Source organism: Daphnia pulicaria, chromosome 5 (genome assembly GCF_021234035.1).
Source record: "Daphnia pulicaria isolate SC F1-1A chromosome 5, SC_F0-13Bv2, whole genome shotgun sequence".
NCBI classification, from domain to species: Eukaryota; Metazoa; Arthropoda; class Branchiopoda; order Diplostraca; family Daphniidae; genus Daphnia; species Daphnia pulicaria.
This window is the reverse complement of record NC_060917.1, coordinates 2,430,283-2,444,151: the sequence shown is the minus strand read 5'-3', so window position 1 is coordinate 2,444,151 and position 13,869 is coordinate 2,430,283. Positions and strand designations below refer to the sequence as shown.

Below are 13,869 nucleotides of genomic sequence, written 5' to 3'. Positions count from 1 at the left end.
CCAAATCGGGGGACGAAAGTTCCCCAAAAAATCAAGTCCGATCCACTGGGCAGGAAAACGTGGTGGCAGGATTTTTCGGACATCTATTTTTCCTCCAGTCAGCCTCACTGCGATCAACTAGTGGGTAAAAAAATGTGTAGGGGGGGAAATGATCAACAGTAGTTTGAATCTATTTAACAGACTGGCTACTGCATCACACAGCAGCCGTCAAGTCGAAAGAAAATAAAAAAAATGTTGAGATTTCAATAAATAAGAATATGAAGGAGAGAAGAAATACATATTTATATATACCCATGGAGTAGTGCAGGACATTGCAGACGTAACTAAAGTCAGGCCGGCGTTTTTTTTGTTTTTAAACGGGAGGAAAAGGAATAGGGGGATTTAAGGCGCGGCGGATGGAAGAGGAGCTGATGGGGTTGTGTGTGTGTGTGTGCCCACCAAGTAATCGTAGCAACCAGGTCGCGAAGGTTATCCTTGGACGAGCGCGAGAACAAGATGAGAGTTGCTCTCAGCCCGCCTTCCATCCGCCAACCCACCATCCACTGCGCGCTATGCCGGCCCCAGCCACCACCACCACCATCGAGGGGTCTGCCACAGTTCATACCAGCATTTCCACAAACAAACACACTCACACACTCGTCCTCAAGAGGCTAGCAGACACAAACCAAGGAGAAAAATTTTCCATCTATAAACTGACGGCAAGCTGCTCGACACTATGGAGAGACAGAGAAGAAAATTAAAAATAAAAAATAAAAACGAGGCACGACCGAATTCATTAAAAAAGGATCGACCGACAAGTATCTGATTTTATCATTAGATAGGGCAGCTCCTGCTTTTCATCTTGCAGACGTCCTTCAAAAGGAGTTTTTCCTCTCGACACACACACACACACACACACACACACACACACACTCTCCCTTCTCTCTTTTTGGAGTGGACCGTCATCATTTGGAATGCAGTTATTATTATTCAACCCCAAAAAACAGCACAGTCGCAAAAAAGACACGCGGATTCATTTTCTCTCGTCTCGTTATTGCACACCAGAGGGAAAAAAGAGCGAAATTAGGGGCAATGAAAAAGACATGACGGGGTGAGAGTGGGGGGGGATAGAACGAACGCCACTTACCATTTGCCAGCCGCATTTCCCGCGTCGCCATATCCAAGGCACTTCCAGATGGCCAAGGCTTGGGAATTTAGCGGACACAGGGCAAAAAGAGACAAGTCAAAAGTCGGATTTTGGTAACTGGGGCACACGATCTGTGAGGGTTAAATCTTTCAGCAACAACAAACGCTGAACAGGAAATCACAAATTGGTGCGAAACGAATCCTAACATTTGAGATTTACCAAAAAATATCGAAAGTTAATCAGAGAAAAAAAGGACATTTCGCTGCAAAGTCGAGGCTAAGGCTGAACGAATGGTGAGAAATTTCGAGAAACATTGGAATAGACAGGCTCAACATACGGAAAACTGGAAAAGGATATGTTGGATGCTCCATTACCAAAGCAATCAGGGCACGGTAGTTGCTCATGAGTTTGTTACAGTTCGTCCTTTGAGCGAGGTGGATTGCGCATAAAATCCACCAAGTCGTCAGCTTTTCGCTTCCTCTCGTAGGCCGAAAAATTGGTGCCTTTGTAAAAGTAGCGGATCGTCGGGAATCCACGAATTTCGAAGCGCGTCTGCAGACCAGTTTGAGCTGTGGCGTCGACAGTGACCAACTCGCCAGCAATATTCATCGCCTTCATCTGCTTGGCTGCCAATGCATAATCCGCCTTCATAGACTTGCAGTGGCCGCACCCTGACATCCAAAAAATGAAAATGAAAACCCTGATAATTCATCCTGTCCATTTTTCACACTTACAAGGAGCGTAAAACATGACCAACACCGAATCCTTCTTCTTAACAAACTCGTCGAAATTGTTATCCGTCAAGTGGTGTAGATGCTGGGCTCCATCAAGGCCAGCCCATTCATCTTCTGGACTCGGAGGTGCTGGAGGCAATCCATTCCTCGGGTTGTCAGGATCTTCCATAAAGGAAACAAAGTCGGATTCCTAAAAAATCAATAAATTGTCATTGTAATAGTTACATAAGAGCAAACAACTAAAGTTGGTACCGTTCTGCCTCCGCTGTAAGGTCGACTGTTCTTCAAATAACTAAAGTAAATAAAGCTAGGGAAGCCCTTGACATCATAAACTTTGCATAGCGCTTGCTGAACTGTACAATCGACGGCGGCCAACATGACTTTATAGTCATCCTTTAAACGAGCAGCAGCTGCAGTATATTCCGGTTTGGCTCGTTTGCAATGTCCGCACCCTAAAACAAATGTTAAGTATTAAAAGTGTTTCATTCAACAGCCATAGAAAATCATCGAATTCTTACAGGGAGCGTAGAACATAACCAAGACGTGTTTGGTTTTCTTGAGAGTTGGTTTAAAGTTTTCGTCGTTTAAATGTACAACATCCGAAGGCTCTTCGCTCCACGGAGCTTCTGGTGGAGGAGGTGGGGGTGGCTCCTTGGGATCTTTCATGAAATCTACTATTGGGCCCTCTTCTCTCAGTGATACATCGTAAGCCACTTCGCCGTTCTTAAAATATTTAAGCGACGGATATCCGCGAATGCCAAAGCGACTGCCGAGGCTATTCTCCTTCTGGGCATCGACAGCGACGAGTTTTCCGTTGATTCCAAGCTCCTTGAGTTTGCTGGCAGCGGCCATGTACTCGGGCTTTATTTTTAATTTTAACAAACAAAATGGTGATTAAATAGTGTGATGAGAGCAGTACATTATTTAAATGAAAAGGTGTCTTATATTAAAATAACAAACAAATTGCATACCTTAATTTTCTTGCAATGACCGCACCAAGGAGCATAAAACATAACCAGGGCTGACGGTTCGTCTTTTAAATAGTCGTCAAATGTAGCAGTTGTCAAGTGGACGACGTCGCTTTCCATTTCTGACCATTCAGGCTCTTTTGGCTTTTCAGCAGGTTGCGACGGATTTCGCATGAAGCTAACAATGCTGTCTTTATTGTTGTCACCCTCGTAAGTGAATTGCATTGCTCCACTCCTGCAAGCAACATTCGAAATTTTGTATGATGACCTTTTTCTTAAAATTATTATCAACTTACTTAAAGTACAATAACGTAGGGAATCCAGTAATATTATATTGTTTCCTAACAACAGAATTCTCCGGTCGATTTACATCGATGGCAGCTATAATGGCTTGCCCTTTGAGCTCAGTTGCAGCAAGAGCATAGTCTGGTTTCATCTTCTTACCTGAAAATAAATTTAAAAAACACATAAAATTTCAAATAATTGAACTTAATGTCAAATGAGTCTCTTACAATATCCACACCATGGTGCATAAAACATTATCATGATGCCTTTCTTGTCTTCTTTTCGTAACAACTTTGTCAAACTCTGTAAATAGAAAATTATATAAAATCTTTATTCATGCTGCATTGAGTAATATTTCAAGTTACTGAAGGATTGGCCAAATGTTGGATATCTTGTGCCGAATCATCTTCTTCCCATGGGGCGTCTCCTCCAGGGTCTTTCATGAAAGCAATGAAAGATGGGACACTTTCCTTCCTATCATAGTCTTTGTGAAATTCACCATCCTTGTAGTGCTTAAGTACTCGTGGCTCAGGTTTGATTTTTAAACTCTTACAGAGTTTTTTCCCTTCACTATTTGAGCATGAAACAAGTTCAGCCAAAACAAAATATTATAAATGTGCAAAACAAGAAAAGTACCCTCCACAGTCAGCTGTAACAATTGTTCCAGTTCCACGAACAATATCGGCAACTTCAGCTAATTGCTTGATCACATTTGATGAATCTTTCAACGATTTGGTGAAGCAAACTAAAACACTTGTCCGTGTCTTCAAAAGCTTTTTGAATTCTTTCAAGTCTGAAACCTCGTCGAGGGTGGATTTCTGACCGGCTTTTTTCCCACAACAGCTGAAGAACAACATGCAAAATACCTTTCATGAATAAAACACTCATTAGACTACAAAACGAAATAGATTTTAATATAGAGTAATTCTTACGAAAAACAACGTGATCTTCATTTTGGTAGAAATACTTAGGATATAATATGAAAAACTCATACACCAAATTCCGATTTATATAAAATTATTCGAAAACCTCTAGACAAACGTCATCCTTGGATTGCCAGTCAAAAGAACCGGTCGTCAATGCAATACACACCACCTGGCGAGTACAACTACAACTGTAGAACGCCAAAAAATTTCAATTTACGACAACGCAACACACCGCGGAAAACTTGATTCTTATAAAGGCATGCTTAGGGACTTAGGCGACTTAGGGTTCCAGGTAGACTCCCACTGATTAAAGGCCTACATTAATAAAATGACAAGAAGGGATAATAAAATGACAAGAAGGGAATAAAACATTGAACATTGACATGTTGCATAGGCCCTACCTGCAGAAGAAAGTCTTATGTTAGATGTAATACAGTGAGTAATTTAAAAAAAATCTTAGTCAAATTTTAGTATTTCGTTAAAATATTATTAACCGAGGGTTCTTAACAATCTCATGATTATGGTTAGAAGCTCCACAGGTAGTAACTACTGTTAGATTCTGAAAAATTGCTCATGCTGGGAGGAGAGCGGGGTTGCAAAATAGAGTACGTCAATTTACCGGTATTTATGCGTTTACCCTTTAACTGGTTCTGTACAAGCATATAAAAAACAATTATGTTGTTTGGAAATTTCTTCATTGAATCCGTACAATAAAATTGTCCGCATTCAATGTACGTAATGACGTCCACGATCAAAATAATCACTAAACGGTGCGCCTCATTTTAAATTTGTATTCATGGTCCACAACATTCACATTTAGTAGACTAATGCAGATACAAGCGCAAGGGATGTAATGAACAAAAGTTTAAGGAGGCACCAAACCGTGCTTTCCGGTAATCATATAATTAACTAACAATTTGTGTAACCCATCATTCATTTTGAGTTGCATTTCTGAGACGCTATAAAAGCTGGAATGAATACTCACATCCACGGTAGAACGTTTTGGAATCTTGTTGACGGAAGAGTTCTCCAACTGATCACTATCAAAGGTAATGTACAGATTTGATATCATTCGGCTAAGAAATTTTTAAAATTATTTATTAGTTAATGCTGACTGTATGTTACCAGATATTGCGCTGCTTTAAAATCTGCAATGGCTTTTCAACTTCTTAACAAATCGGCTAAAACTAGGCTGGTAGTTTTACTAATCATGGCATCTTTAATTTTGGCGGAGCAACCACCCGGAATTTCAATTTTTCCGCATCCACTTTCTAAGCACTCGTTTACTGAAATTAGTAAATGTGAAGGTGTTTATGACATGAATATTTATGCCCAATTTAATCAAATATGTTTGAACTGCTACAACCTTTATCGACAACCGGAAATTTATCGCGGGTGCCGGTAATGAATTCGCATAAGCTTATAGATTTTATAGTACTTGGTTAACAACATATACTTCCGAAAAAAAAATTACCGCAATTTATTTATCTTTGCAGAAAGGATTGCTTTACTTCCGAATATTTTGGAGGTTGCTTGGCTGTTCTACAAATAACTGATAAAAAAGACAAAATCTTGGAAGATTTATCCATTATTCACCGACAAATGGAATCACCCAAGGAAAATTAATCCCGACAAGTTTCTAGTAAGTTTACATGTTCTTGACTAAGTAAAAAGCTCTTCGACTAATCCTGACAAAACTCTTGCTGATTTGTATAAAAATTTCAGGGCTTTCCGAACGTTCTCTAGTTTGTTCCTGTCAGTGATTGTGATTTAAATGAAATCGACCTTCTCCTTTTTAACTTAACTTTTAGGTGCGTCGCCACTAGCAGTTTTTACAGACATACAGACATACAGATTCGGTTGAAACCGAATTACGACCGTAACTTGTCTGTAAAAACTGTTACTGTAGACGTAGCCTTTAGCCAACACGACACATACTACACTTCTACCCACTAGTCATACATATGTTGGTAATTTATTTGTCTCTTACGATCAGTTAAGGAATCATAATTGAAAACCCAGACTACATTATGCTTAGAGTTACAGTTAGCTTACAGGCACTAGGATTCCATGTAGTTTACCGTGTAAAACCTAGTGATTTCTCAGTATTACCGTGTCGTTAACGTTTTCCCCGGGCAAGTTTGTTGTTGTATTCTGATTGTATCACAGAGTCAAATATATTACAAATGCTATTTCCATTGTGCAGCATACTAAAAAAATCTGTTTTAACTTTTATTAATTGTTCATACAGCAAATGCTCGTTTGTAAATCTCTAGAAACGAGTTACAGAAATTTACGAATGTAACTTTGCGGGTTGCGAAGTTGAAGTCAAGTTTTAATTTTGAAAAATTTTGACACGCGCTCATCTAGGCAGGTGTTACTTAGAAAGCAGCATTTAAAAAAGTATTACGAATTTTCAAGCTTCTCTTATTTTATTCTTATTTAAATACAAATAATTTTCCCATTTTACGTGGAAGTAAAATTTCAATATATTTATTTATTAGAAAATTGGTGCCCCTGTGTAGTTTGACTTGAATGACGGCCGCTAGTTTGTTTGTGTTAGGTACGGGAATTGTTGACGTTTACTAGCTTCATTAAAATCACAAAAAAACAAAGTGAAGTTTGTTACATATAAAACATGTCTTGCAATTATGCTGATGGGTTATCGCCGTACGAAGACAAAGGCAAATTAGGAATACCTGAGGTATTATCATATTTCATAAATTTCTTAGTTATTGATGTGATTTTTCCGCCTACTAATAAGAAATGTTCTGTCATTAACAGAAATTTGACAGTTTGGATGAGGTTGCTGGAAAAATTTTAATTTTAGCCAAATGGATAAAAGAAGCTAAGCATGTAGTCATGCACACTGGTGCTGGCATAAGTACACCAGCAGGAATCCCCGATTTCAGGTATACCAATAAAAGACTATGGTCAAATTCACTCTATGCAAAATACAATAGTGATCATGCATACTGTTTTTATAAGTATTCTTCTCACATATTCACACAAAAACCCATATCTAGTTTTACTGTAATTAGAGTTTATATCTACTTTTTTTTACAGGGGCCCTAAAGGTGTGTGGACGTTGGAGAAAAAAGGCCTGAAACCACAAATCAATGTTTCGTTTGATGATGCAGAACCAACATTCACACATATGGCGATTATTTCATTATTCCAAACAAACTATCTGCACTATGTTGTTAGCCAAAATATTGATGGCCTTCATTTAAAATCAGGATTAGACAGAACAAAACTCTCAGAGCTGCATGGCAATATGTTCATCGGACAATGTAGCCTGTGTTCTAGGTAAGGAACAAGAAAACAAACTTGGGCATGGCCATGTGTTTATAACAATCGATATTGCTTTACAGGCAGTACATTCGCCGAAAAGCCGTAACTTCTGTAGGTCAGCGGGAATTACCAGTTGATTGCCCTGCCTTGAAAGGAGGCAAACTTTCATGTAGAGGAAAGCTACACGACACTATACTTGATTGGGAACACGAACTACCAACCAGAGATTTAGGATTGGCAGACATTCATTCAAAGTTAGTCATTTGGATTGGTTGAATAACTATGAAGAGTTTCACTAATTTAATTTTGAAACTAAAAGTGTCGCAGACTTAAGTATTTGCTTGGGAACAACTTTGCAAATAGTCCCCAGTGGTACACTACCATTAGCAACGAAACGTAAAGGAGGCCGTCTCGTCATCATAAATTTGCAGCCTACAAAATGGGTAATTCATTATAAAATATACTTATTTAGCCGTTCATTTTGAATTTCCTCTTTTTTTTATTGGTTTCTTAGGACAAGAAAGCCGATCTGGTCATCAATACTTATGTGGATGACGTGATGAAGTTACTGCTCAAAGAACTGAACACCCCTTGGTTGCCTTACGATCCCAAATGTGATCCTACCCGTCAACCGCTAAGTGTAAAGGAAATGTGGCAGGAAGAATTTACAAAACGAGAGTGGACACTCGGGGCTCGTGCAGTCAGTACAACACGCAAACGACTCTCACACCCGGAAAATAAAGCCGAGCCTAAGGCCAAGAAAACAAAAGACAAAAACCAAGAGAAGCCAATTCCTTGCCAAACCAACAACTCCGCCAACGCTAGTGGAGAAGGTAGTAAACAAGATGGGGAGCTGGACTCTGTCAAAGTTGAAGAAACTGGAGATGAAATCACGAATTTAAAAGAAGAAAAACAAAATGACGATCTAGTTAACCAATCTGAAACAATTGTTAAAGAAGAGTCCGCTCAGCTGCTAGAAGAAAATGGGAGTGTGTAATCCATCGTGAAGTCATAGCTACTGAAAATGTGCATAATAACAGGGAAATTATCGATAATAAAGAAATCCAACGCGTTAATTGCATTTCATAGACGGTCTCATCCAACGTGGAATCCCTACCCCTCCAAACTTTCATTTTATTTCTACTCTGTTCGTTTTATTTCACGTGACTTTTGGTTTCGCTGTGTTTTTTTTTTCGTGCTTGCCTACAGACTATCTTGAAGGCAAAAGAGATCAACTTCGTACTCTTATTTGAGTTTGTCTAGCGTTTCTGTATTGATATTAGATCTGTCGCCACTCGCCAGACATCACCTTGTTCTGATTTTTAATGCGATTACTTTTATATCCTCCTTCACTAAATAGAAAGAAATTGATCCGGAATTCTGAAAATATGATATTCTTTTGTTTTTCTAATCCAAGCAGTATCAGGAAAAACTACTGTATAACTTATTGTTCTTTAAAAAAACAATAAATTATTGTCAAAATGAATGTCGCTACAGTATGTTGGGAATAAAATCGGATTTTGATGGATAAGTCTAAACTATCACATCAGTGTTTCATGTCTACAATGAATAACGATTTACTGACCACCTACCTTATTCAAATTTCTACCGGAGATCTGTTTCTGGTCTGTGATTTCTCAAGAGGCTCTGATGAAATGAGCAGGGGCGTGGCATTATTTCCTCAAATTGTCACTGCAAATTGTAGTGAAAAAAAAAATTAAAATAAATAAAACAAACAAAAATTCGTTTTCATTCGTTTCACTTCATATCCTGTTCATATCTTTCTTTCGCTTTTTTTGTCATGTTTACCTACTGATGATTAGACAGCAAAAAGGCAACAGAAAACTAAACTTGCTTCACGTTTGTAATATTTACATCTACACACGTCACTGTGTCCGTATTCCTTTCACATGATTACACATCCTCAACAGTCAACAGGCCTCTAAACTTAAGTGGAGGTACAATATTCATAGACGTGTAGCAACATGATTCGATTAAAGCAAAGAAAATCGAAACTTATTGCGCCTTCTCCATGTTGAAATAATCACGAATTGATTTCTCGTTGACTGTATATGAACTAAACATCGAGTACAAACTCGTACAAACTCGAATGTTTTTTGTTTATTTTATTTTTATGCAACTAGTTTGACGTCAAATTGATTATCTCCATTAGCCTACTATCTCTTGTCTTGTCAAATATTATTCACGCAACCCAACATTTGGGGGATATGATGTGCAGTAGGGAACTAACGACCTAAACGTTCAGTAGTGCGTTTTATGTTCGCGATGAAACTATTATTATTAAATATTCTAACGGCAACACTTGTGGGCCTTACTTCCTCTCAGAGCCTAGTGCTAGTTGGAGGCGGCCTAACCGACGGAAATGCCGAAATTTGGAACAAAGTCGTTACGCTTGCGGTACGAATTAAAATTCTAATTCACGAGATTATGTGCAGGTCTAATTTTATAATTAATTTCTAATTTCCTTTCAAGGGAGGGAAAGGTGTGGCCAAGATCGGGATATTCACTACGGCATCTTCAGATCCCATAGGAGCGGCTGAGTACTATGTTGATATGTTCGTGAATGTGTACGGGGCGGCCAGCGCGACGTATATTCCAGTTACTGAAACTAGTAACAATGCCGACGACGCATCCGTAGCCGAACTGGCAAGACAACAAACTGGATTTTTCTTCGGTGGTGGCGATCAACTGAGGATTCTTACAGCCCTTCGTCCTAATGGCAGAGACACGCTAGTTCTAACTGCTGTCAGAGATATGCTAAAAGCTGGCGCAGTGGTGGGAGGAACCAGTGCCGGGACCGCTTGCCAAGTATTCGATTTCAACGTTTTGACCCCTACGATACTTCATTTAGAGAATGAAATTTGTATAACTGAATTTTAGAGCTCGGCTGTGATGATCACAAGTGGCGCTAGTTGGGATGCTTTGACTTATGGGGCTTTCAGTGGAGGACCTAAACCACTTCGTTCAAACGACCTAACTTACGATGAAAAGGGTGGACTAGGTTTACTAGACGCTGGCTGGGTAACTGATACGCATTTCAGCGAGCGTGGTCGAGAAGGTCGCCTCATTCGGTTGGTCTCTAGCTACTAAATATAAAAATCATCTTACCTTAAAAAAAAAAAAATTCCAACAGGTTGTTGCAGGATACCAAGAGCCGTGATATCGGAACTCCTCGAGGCTTTGGTGTGGATGAAGATATGGGCCTTGTCGTCACGGACTTGTACACCAAACCTGTCGGAACTGTATGATGGAAAACATCTTTTAGTTTCAGTTTCTGTTCAAAAGATTTTACAGCAATTGACAAATAGGTTATCGGTACTAGTGGAGGCGTGTTTTTTGCTGATGTTACCAACACGGTGGTTGTTCCTTCTCAGAATACTTTTTACACGGGGGTTTCAGCCCACTACCTAACTCAGGACGACTCGATTGATCTCACCACTGGTATACAAAATCAACATTTTCAAGTGGATCAATTTGGGCACAAGTTAACGTAATCAATTTGATATTAGGAAAAATCACATTTGCAAGTTGGAAGTCTCCCCTGAGGGGTAACGAATATTACACGAACGCCGACGTGTCCACTGATATTCTATCCGCAAATTTGAATCGTCGATGGGCTACCGCTGCCGACCAGTTTTTTGACAATAGAAGAGATGATTTCATCGCTCATTTATCTTTTGAGAGGGATCCCCGATTCGAAGTTACTTTTGACCGTCTGAATGGTGCTGGATACGGCGGATATTTTCCTAGCGACCCCAGCACATTCGTAGTGTCCTACGAAAACCTCCAAGTTGCAATCCATGAAAGTACAACTATTGGTTAAATGTGACATAGGCTTTTGGCGCTTTCCTAGAACACACGAAAATGAGCTTTAGGGGCTCTACAGTAGTTTACTAATACACTGATTCAGTTGTTTATCTGCAAAATCAAAATGATCGGATTCGTTTTTTTTTTATTTCAAACTTTGAAATCTTCTAGAAAAAGGAAACATATGAGAGTATAAAAGACATATTTTTACTTGTCAGTGTTAACGCGCTTAAATAAGACGAATAAAAATATACTACCTTACTACTAATCGCCTGAACTTAGACGTAAATAACTACAAAACCCAGAATGTGACACTGGGTAAACACGTCCCTTAGCCGTACCATATTGTTGTTATTTCACATTTTCAACTCACGAAAACATGATAGCATTGCAACTCTGTTATCTACCCAACTGCGTGTGGGTAAAGGTAAACAAGTTAATGTTTGTTTACTTCAGGTCTGATCCGTGTACAAATGAAAAAAAGTATTCGGACGTTTCGTATATTCTAGGACCTTCGCGAGAGCAAAGTCGTTGAATACTTTTTTGACATGCATTACAAAAATAAATGTTCCAATCTTTTTTTTATCACCATTCCTTGATCAAAAGTAGTATAAAACAGTCGACCACATTTTGTACGAAACGGAGTAGTAAATGACCGAGCTGTGAGACCAATAGCTTTTCACTGAGAAGTTGAGATGGTTCTTTTATCATTCGCCTTGCTGGCAACTTTGGTTGGTCTTGCCACCCCACAAAGTGTCGTATTCATAGGTGGCAACTTAGCGGACGAAAATGCACCAATCTGGGATAAAGTTGTCGAACTTGCAGTACGTATACGATTTCTTTAAAAATAATTAAATTAAGTTTCATATCATATTTAATTTTTTCCGAAAGGGAGGTAAAGGTGTAGCCAAATTTGGTGTCTTTACTACGGCATCGGCAGATCCTGAAGGATCGGCGGTTTACTATATCGATATGCTTGTAAACGTGTACGGGGCGGCCAGCGCGACGTATATTCCTATTACTGAAACAAGCAACAACGCCGATGACCCCGCTTTGGCCGATATAGTTAGAGAGCAAACTGGATTCTTCTTTGGCGGAGGCGATCAATTGAGGATTTTGAATGCCCTACGACCTGCCGGCAGAGAGACGCTCGTTCTTGCCGCTGTGACGGAAATGTTAAAGGCAGGCGCAACTGTAGGAGGAACAAGTGCTGGAGCCGCCTGTCTGGTAACATTTGAGCCAACTTTGTTTTTTTTTAATTGAAATCAAATTTTACCAGATATTTAATTTAAACTTAAATTTGCTTCGACTAATTCAGAGCAACAGTGTAATGATTACGGACGGTACAAGTTACGATGGATTGGTATACGGAGCTTTTAGTGGAGGACCCAACCCAGATAATCCGGGTAGTCTTTGTTACGACGAACATGGTGGTTTGGGATTTTTGGCTGGCTGGTTACCCGACACACACTTTAGCGAGCGTGGTCGAGAAGCTCGTCTTATTCGGTGAGTTTGTAGTACAGTCTAGTGTTTTCCATTACTAATCATTCACAATTTACCTTATTAGAGTCCTGCAAGATAGCCGGGACCGCGATATCGGAACAACAAGAGGTTTTGGAGTTGATGAAGACATGGCACTCGTAGTCACGGATCTGTACACTCAACCTGTTGGAAAAGTATAGAAAATGAATGGCATCGTTTAACTAAACATTGAAATATTAATAAAAACGTTTGGTAAAAGGTTATTGGAACTACTGGAGGAGTGTTGGTGGCTGATGTCACCAACATAGTTGTAACTCCATCAGCAACAACTAACTACGAAGGAGTCATCGTCCATTACCTCACGCAGGATGACTCGATTGATCTTTTATCTGGTAAAATTAACATTTCTAGCCCATAAGTATAAGACAGATAACTGTTTCATTCCTTCAATTGGTGAATGTCAAGGCAATATCACATTTGCCAGCTGGAAAAATCCTTTGAAAGGGAAAGAGGTGTACACCAATGCTGTCGTCTCAAGTGACATTTTGTCTGCCAGGAAGAGCCGTGAATGGGCATCTACGGCGGCCCAGTTCTTCGATAACAAATTAGATGACGTGGTTACGCATACTACTTCTCAAAAAAATCCGTCATTTGAAGTAACATTCGATCGTCGTACGGCTGCTGGATATGGTGGGCATCTTCCTACCGATCCTACAACCTATCTAGTGTCCCACGAAAATCTTCAAGTTGGTATTCGAGAAACTGTATAGCTATAACTTTATAGCTCTTTGAATGTGGCATCATAAATATACTGATATACTTAGTGCAGAACTCGAATAGCACAATCGCTTTTACGAGCAAATTTCGATTCTTTAAGGTTTAAGTTTTGTAGACTCTACTTAATGGATGTTAGACTATTATATAAGTAACTTAAGGAAAGACGACACAACCGAACATCATTATTTTTAATTTTATCTATTTATATACATACAGTACTTATTTAACTATATACAAAGGTCAAAAGATACCACAATTCAGGTAAATAGACGATTAAGCTCCTTTTCAGTTCGACTCTTCGTTTACCTAACGTGACGAGTTTTGTGTGATAATTATTTCACTTTCAACTCACCATGACACCCGGATTGCGTTTTAACACTGCTATTATCTATATCTAACTGCGTTTGGGTAAACATGAGGTGGATGTTTACTCCAGTCTGATTCGACCT

The 13,869-nt window shown here is 39.3% G+C and overlaps 4 protein-coding genes and 1 long non-coding RNA gene across 5 annotated transcripts; 3 read left to right on the top strand and 2 right to left on the bottom strand.

Annotated features, from left to right (window-relative positions):
- Positions 1-944: 944 nt before the first annotated feature.
- LOC124340959 (protein disulfide-isomerase A5-like) lies at positions 945-4,207 on the bottom strand. The gene is made up of 10 exons (XM_046793811.1): positions 4,046-4,207; positions 3,750-3,979; positions 3,479-3,683; positions 3,341-3,416; positions 3,125-3,272; positions 2,832-3,063; positions 2,379-2,721; positions 2,113-2,312; positions 1,861-2,050; positions 945-1,797 (listed from the first exon to the last, which is right to left on the bottom strand). Exons 1-10 carry the CDS (start codon positions 4,103-4,105, stop codon positions 1,538-1,540), a joined length of 1,944 nt encoding a protein of 647 aa, XP_046649767.1. The 5' UTR covers positions 4,106-4,207; the 3' UTR covers positions 945-1,537.
- A 447-nt stretch (positions 4,208-4,654) lies between these two features.
- Positions 4,655-10,552, bottom strand: LOC124341601. Its single transcript, XR_006918521.1, has 4 exons — positions 10,463-10,552; positions 8,926-9,025; positions 5,165-5,325; positions 4,655-5,079 (listed from the first exon to the last, which is right to left on the bottom strand). It is a non-coding gene; the product is annotated as an uncharacterized LOC124341601 (long non-coding RNA).
- On the top strand, positions 6,552-8,864 carry LOC124341135 (NAD-dependent protein deacetylase Sirt6-like). The gene is made up of 6 exons (XM_046794083.1): positions 6,552-6,743; positions 6,824-6,951; positions 7,106-7,348; positions 7,414-7,587; positions 7,653-7,776; positions 7,848-8,864. The coding sequence occupies exons 1-6, from the start codon at positions 6,678-6,680 to the stop codon at positions 8,328-8,330; spliced, it is 1,218 nt and encodes a 405-aa protein (XP_046650039.1). The 5' UTR covers positions 6,552-6,677; the 3' UTR covers positions 8,331-8,864.
- On the top strand, positions 9,554-11,286 carry LOC124341126 (cyanophycinase-like). The gene is made up of 6 exons (XM_046794072.1): positions 9,554-9,751; positions 9,827-10,162; positions 10,235-10,425; positions 10,488-10,596; positions 10,663-10,795; positions 10,864-11,286. The coding sequence occupies exons 1-6, from the start codon at positions 9,611-9,613 to the stop codon at positions 11,175-11,177; spliced, it is 1,224 nt and encodes a 407-aa protein (XP_046650028.1). The 5' UTR covers positions 9,554-9,610; the 3' UTR covers positions 11,178-11,286.
- A 390-nt stretch (positions 11,287-11,676) lies between these two features.
- LOC124341147 (cyanophycinase-like) lies at positions 11,677-13,474 on the top strand. Its single transcript, XM_046794104.1, has 6 exons — positions 11,677-11,985; positions 12,053-12,388; positions 12,480-12,667; positions 12,729-12,837; positions 12,903-13,035; positions 13,109-13,474. The coding sequence occupies exons 1-6, from the start codon at positions 11,857-11,859 to the stop codon at positions 13,411-13,413; spliced, it is 1,200 nt and encodes a 399-aa protein (XP_046650060.1). The 5' UTR covers positions 11,677-11,856; the 3' UTR covers positions 13,414-13,474.
- Positions 13,475-13,869: the final 395 nt, after the last annotated feature.